Source organism: Sinocyclocheilus rhinocerous, unplaced genomic scaffold (assembly GCF_001515625.1).
Source record: "Sinocyclocheilus rhinocerous isolate Xijiao unplaced genomic scaffold, SAMN03320098_v1.1 scaffold672, whole genome shotgun sequence".
Classification (NCBI taxonomy): Eukaryota; Metazoa; Chordata; class Actinopteri; order Cypriniformes; family Cyprinidae; genus Sinocyclocheilus; species Sinocyclocheilus rhinocerous.
The window spans coordinates 636,342-642,932 of record NW_015624650.1 but is presented as its reverse complement, the minus strand read 5'-3'; the positions used below and the strand labels follow the sequence as shown (position 1 = coordinate 642,932).

Genomic DNA, 6,591 nt, shown 5'->3' with positions numbered 1-6,591 from the left:
ATTGAATTATTTAAATTATTTAACACTCTATTGTTGTAGCCTAACACAATATACTGTTTGTTTTTTAATTTTTTGTCAATTTAATCAATTTAACTGCAGATATAAAATAAATTAATATACCTGCACATACAACTGTCAATTTATATATTTTTATTCCTTATTTACTTGTTCTATTTTTTTATTATCTGTGTTTTTTGTTCTGTCACTGTCATTCTGTTACACTGTGGAAGCTTCTGTCACGAAAACAAATTCCTCGTATGTGTAAACATACTTGGCAATAAAGCTCATTCTGATTCTGATTCTGATTCTGATTTAGGATTTAGGATGAAATGAGAACTTTAAAGAACTTGTTTCTGAATATATATTTGCACATACTGACTATTGACTGGTTTGGTAAGTACACCTAATAAGCTCCTATCAGATAATGGGAATGAATGAATGAATGAATGAATGAATGAATGAACCTATGATCTGCAAGGTAGAATTTAAAAAAATATATTATAGATGGGGAGTTAAAATCCCAAAGTATTGCAATTTTCGACACTTGAAAATTATTATTATTATTAATTTATTAATTTATTTTGCTGTTTGTTTAGAGAGTAGATTTGTCACAGACAGATTATTCTTCAGCGATATCTGCCAGATTATGGGGAGTTTTTATTTTAGGGACGTTTTTTGGCAGCTAAAAAAAAGGACCTCGCCCCTCCCCACCCCCCAACCATTCAAATTTATGTAGGTGGGAATTATTTTTAATGATATTCTAATGGGCCGCTTTGTGATATCACAAAGCCCGGAAACCAACGCTGTAGTCCAAACGAGCCGTTCGTTGTAGTTCTTGAAAAGGGATTTTTTAAAAACGAAATATCTCCCTTTGGAGTGGACTTTGAGATTTGTAACTTTCTAGATCTTTTTTATGCCCAAACATACGCACTACACACTGACTAAAATTAAAAAAGTGAAAAAGCATAATAGGACCCCTTTAAGATTAAATGAAAACTTTAAAGAACTTTCTGAATCTAAATTTGCACATACTGACTATTGAATGGATTGGTAAGAACACCTAATAAACTCCTGTCAGATAATGGAAATGAATAAATGAATGAATAGCTGGGGAGTTTAAAGTCCAAAGTATTGAAATAATAGACACTTGAAAATTATTAGCCTATTATTATTGTTATTATTATTAATAATAATTTATTTTGCTGTTTGTTTAGAGAGTAGATTTGTCACAGACAGATTATTCTTCAGCGATATCTGCCAGATTATGGGGAGTTTTTATTTTAGGGACGTTTTTTGGCAGCTAAAAAAAACTTACATCATCATCATTAGTTATTTAGTTTGATTTATAAAAGGTGATAGAGATGCAGTGTGGGCAGGGCTTAGGAGACGGACGTTAAGGTGGGTGGCGATTAAAGGCAGATATGTAGATGTAGGCGTGGCCAGAACGTAGTCACTCGTCTCGTCACCATTAATGGGCGGGACCTACAGACAGCTACTCGCTCTCGTCAAGATCCTCTCACACGCTCAGCAGCTACGTGCGCGTGAACACACGGTTACCGCGCGGATTAATAACGCACGCACACACAAGCTCTAAACGCGCGTTTGTGTGCTGTTTGTAATCGGGAGGACACTAAACATTTAAAAAGGATCCTGTTAATATCGCTGCACGAGTTTATGATATCACGGAGACACAAACGAGACAAAATAATCACATCACTAAATCGGAGCTTCGCGAATAATATTGGACCAAACTCACCGTTCAACATTGGACATTTGATGGATTTATTAATGCCTCGTTCGTTCTGTATTTTATTATTGTATTAACCGTTCAGGATTTGGAGTAAATACATATGGTCATATACTCTTTAGAAATTGCCGTTTTGAAACAAGGACATTGTTGATAATTTATGTGAATATATTTTTGCAAAAAGTATTTCAGCGGACATTGGACTGATCTCTGACCATGCACAAGCGCTTCAGCTTTAGTCTTACTCGCTTCTGTAGTTCCTGATCTCCTCTGGGAATGTCTGGGATGGATCCATCTCTCTGTTAAAGCTCTATGTGAGGTGTACAGTCGTGGATCAGCTGTTATCTTGAGGAATTGAGTCCGACCTGATCATGTATGAGAGTGTGGATGTGAACCCTTTCCTCATGATGGATTACTATAATCAGAGCAGAGGATGTCTGATCCCGGACAAGATGCCCCATCCCTTCAGCTCATCCATCAGACATCAGCACTGGAGCGGATCCAACCACTGTACGTGTATCATTCAGCAAAACACTTTCCCCCGGTTTCACAGACAAGGCTTAAGCCTAGTCCTAGACTAAAATGTAAGTCTGAGCTGTTTCAACTGAAAGAAACTTGCACTGACTGATCTTAAAATATATCAGTGCTTTTGTTTTGTCTCAAAAAGCACACCAGTAATGTTTTTTTCTAAGCACGTTTATAAAAATTACTTAAATGTCCTAATTGAACTATGGCCTAATCCTGGCTTAGTCTAAGCCCTGTCTGTGAAACCGGGCCTTAATGTTTGTAGAGTCTCCTAAACTAAACTGCATTCAAATTTGTCTGCTTTAATTCAGTTTGTGTCAGTCATTCATATACTGACATTTAAACCCAGTTGGCTGACCCACTTACACACACAAACACACAGAGAAAGAGAGAGAGATGCTCCTGTCTGCATATAGCAGCATGCAGCTCATCCCTCTGTATTTAACATGCTCGTTTATTTCTTACCATCATCAAGCTGGCATGTTTTAACAACCATTTTGTAAGGATAACCAGATAGTTGCACTAAAATTTAGTCCTTAATATAAAGCACATGGCTCTGATTCTGAAAACATTTAATCATGCAGATCTTGAGAGCTGTGCTTTTATGACCGCTCGTTAACATGCTGAGCATTAATGGAACAGAGAATATGAATGAAATTCAGAACAAGGTTAATGGGGAGCTTGCGGATGTGAAATTGTGTTGTGCTTAATAATGAAACTGTGTTTTATGAGGAGAGAAAGTAATTGCAGGATTTTTGCTTTAACCAGTTTTAAAAGAGTTGATCTGCTGTAGCTCTTTGAGCTGTTGTGGATGGTGACCCGGGTGCACAGGGTCAAACAGTCCATGACCTTTGACATAGAAACAGGGACATGATGAACACTGAAATCTTATTAAAAGAGTGTCAGAAACAATAGTTTACTAAATGTTCAGCTAAAATGTTGAGATCAAGCAACCCTCTCTACGCACACCTTGGCAATATAATCGCCATTGGCTAGTAAATTTTTTAGTTTACTCGCCAGACTGATATACTCTTTTACACACACACACACACACTATGGCCGGTCAACCGGTGTATCCCTAGTGTAAAATCTAAGAATTTATTAGCCAATGGCTAATGTTAGATATTATTTAGTCACCCAGAGTAAGATTTAGTCGCATATGCGAGTGATTTACTCGCAATGTAGAGGGTTGAACCAAATAACCGCCTTTAGAAATACATTTTGAAATATAAATTATTTTGACTATTTTTTTTTGTCATTTAAGAAATGTCTATAAGTTTTATATAGACAAATTGTGCCATTTTCAAGGGATCCCAGCGGTCTGTGGACCCCCAGTTGTTCATGTAATCATACGTTGGTTCTGTTTTGATCAAACATTTCCATAGCATCACTTTGGTAAAGATACCAGTACAGTTCAGTCAAAAGTGCAAGTTTTGTTGGAGGTGTATGGATAAGATATGCTTTATGTAAGGGAACTTTGAGCCGTCAGGAAACCCTTACTCTTGGCTAAAGTGCACTATAAGCTATATTTCTCTGCAAGCACTAAATTGTATAAGGAATGGCTGTTTATGTGCCATTGCAAGTGTGCTTTTGCATGCATAATTTTCCTTTTTAAAATAGCGTTTGTGATGATAAATTGCAATTTCCTTGATCTGCCCAATTCTTTTCTGTTTTGCATCAGAAAAGTAGAGACTTCTAGAAATATGGAAATGTACCTCATTCATAAAGAATCTGGGTACAGTTTGGGTTTTGCATCATTTTTGGATTTAAAAATATTATTTTTAAATTTTGTATTATTAGGCCATTTGTGGTTTTTGGCATATCTTTTAAAGCTCAACATGAATCGTCCACTTTTATTGCCATAGGCATTTAAAAAGAAGCCTGAGTTGAATCACATTACAATATTTAATTTAAATCAAAAAGTGTTTGAAATGTATAAAGTTATACATGTAAGTAGTTATAATATAGAGAGGAGAGATTGAAGAAGGTCTATCTTGAAAGGTTTATATTTAATCACTAAAAGTACTTCTGGACCCATACTGTTGGAGCAACACTTTCCGTGTTGCTGAACAAAGGCAGACAAGGACAGTTTCTGAGAAAAAGTTGTTGACAAAAAACTTGGACATTAACGGAATAGTTCTCCCAAAAAAGAAAATTCATTGAAAATGTACTCGGCCTAAGGCCATCCAAGATGTAGATGAGTTTGTTTCTTTATCAGAACAGATTTGGAGAAATTTAGCATTGTATCACTTGCTCACCAGTGGATCCTCTGCAGTGAATGGGTGCCGTCAGAATGAGAGTCCAAACAGCTGATAAAAGCATCACAATAATCCACAAGTAATCCACATAACTCCAGTCCATCAATTAACATCTTGTGAAGTGAAAAGCTGCATGTTTGTAAATTCATCAAGACGTTTTTAACTTCAAATCCTTGCTTCCGACTAGCAAGTCCTTTAGTAGAAAAAGTCATCTAGTTTTAATCAGGAGAGAAAAACGCTCAGATCAAGCACAGTTTACAAGCGAAAACAGTTCTAAACAAATACATATTGGTGGATTTTGATGTGAGAGGACAATAAGGGGTGGACTGTTTCTCTGGAGCAAGCGTTATGGATTATTATTTCACTTCACAAGACTTTAGTTGATTGACTGGAGTCGTGTGGATTACTTGTGGATTATTGGGATGTTTTTATCAGCAGTTTGGGCTCTCATTCTGATGGCACCCATTCACTGCACAAGATTGTTGCACAAGTGATGTAACGCTAAATTTCTCCAAATCTGTTCAGATGAAGATACAAACTCATCTACATCTTGGATGGCCTGAGGCTGAGTAACTTTCATGAAAATTTAAATTTTTAGGTGAACTACACTCTTAAAAATAAAGGTGCTTCAAAAGGTTCTTCAAGCGATGCCATAGAAGAACCATTTTTGGTTACACAAAGAACCATTCAGTCAAAGGTTCTTTAAAGAACCATCTCTTTCTTACCTTTTTGTAATCTGAAGAACCTTATTTCGCCACAAAGAACCTTTTGTGAAACAGAAAGGTTCTTCAGATGTTAAAGGTTCTTTATGGAACCATTTAGACAAAAAGGTTCTTCTATGGCATCGTGAAGCACCTTTATTTTTAAGAGTGTACTACATACATTTTTCAATTTTCATCATTATTTTGATTAAACTTTCAATGGCTTTTCCCAGTTGATAGCCTATAAGCTCATAAAACTGCATGTATCATAACTATAAAAGAATGTTTGCAGCATGTAGTTGCACACATTGATTCAAGGTTGTTTTTAGCATCTTAACGTGTATCGAGCAGCGGTGCATTTGTATTATATTCCTGCATCATGATAACTCGCTCTTAAATGAGAGCGAGAAATGAGGGTGTTGATGTATCTGTATGAACTCAGTCATCAGACTGACAGCTCTGGGTCTTTACAGGGGGTCGATCAGGATCACACACACTTGATCTTTGATAGTCGGCTTCTCTCAGCGCTAAGGTGGGGTTTCCAGAGAGATTACATGCCTCAGCGTGAAGGAATGCACTGCCTCTTATTCACATGACAGTCACACACACAGACACACTCACCTTCACGCTGCACCCACAGACCTTTGTACACACTCCTGTTTACACATGCAGTTCTTGCTAACATCTATTCTTAAATTCTATTCATGTATTGCATGCCTTTGCACACATTTCACATGTTGCCTTTGCACACATTTCACATGTCAGTGCATTGTTGTGCCATGTGCTGTGTTTAGCTGTCTGAGCTCTTATTGGAGGGGGTGTGTGTGTGAGACCGGCTGTAACAGCATCTCATTCTGTATATGAACTAAACAATTAGTCATGTGGAATGTTTGCACTTGAGCACTCATGCACATGACCAGCTGAAACTACCATTGCCTTCAAGTGCTTCCTACCTTAAGAGTTTGTAAGATAATGAAATCAGGGCTCGCAAAATCGCTAGCCCGACGTCCCGGGGCTATTGTGTTTTCCAGTCGGGCTACCAAAATGTATCATCACTCTCACCAACGGGCTATCTTAAATGCAGATCTCCTGCGGGTCCTTAAAAACTCATAAAGTGAGTTGTATCAAACTTAAGGCCATAAAAAGTTTTAAATACCGTATTGACCCGAATATAAGACGATGTTTTTTTTCTTGGAAATACATCTGAAAAAACACGGTCGTCTTATATTCAGGGTCTAGACTTTGACATGTCAATAATACACCCACAACAATAGGTGGCGCCAAATACGCATAAAACAAGTGTGCCATGAAATACGTAATGTAATGCATGTTGTAAAGATCGCGAGTAAAAACAAAAGAA

General features: G+C 37.1%; 1 protein-coding gene across 6 annotated transcripts in view; it reads left to right on the top strand.

The window, feature by feature from the left end:
• LOC107745620 (retinoic acid receptor alpha-A-like) overlaps positions 1-6,591 on the top strand; it is a 124,324-nt gene that overhangs the window by 74,315 nt on the left and 43,418 nt on the right. Inside the window, exon 1 of one of the 6 annotated variants that reach the window (XM_016559564.1) lies at positions 1,518-2,257. The exons of 4 other annotated variants lie outside the window; for them this stretch is intronic. In XM_016559564.1, coding sequence (XP_016415050.1) covers positions 2,119-2,257 — 139 coding nt within the window. In that variant the 5' untranslated portion in view covers positions 1,518-2,118. Of the gene's footprint in view, positions 1-1,517; positions 2,258-6,591 lie in introns of those variants that run through there. One more of the 6 variants, XM_016559571.1, reaches the window with a different exon arrangement.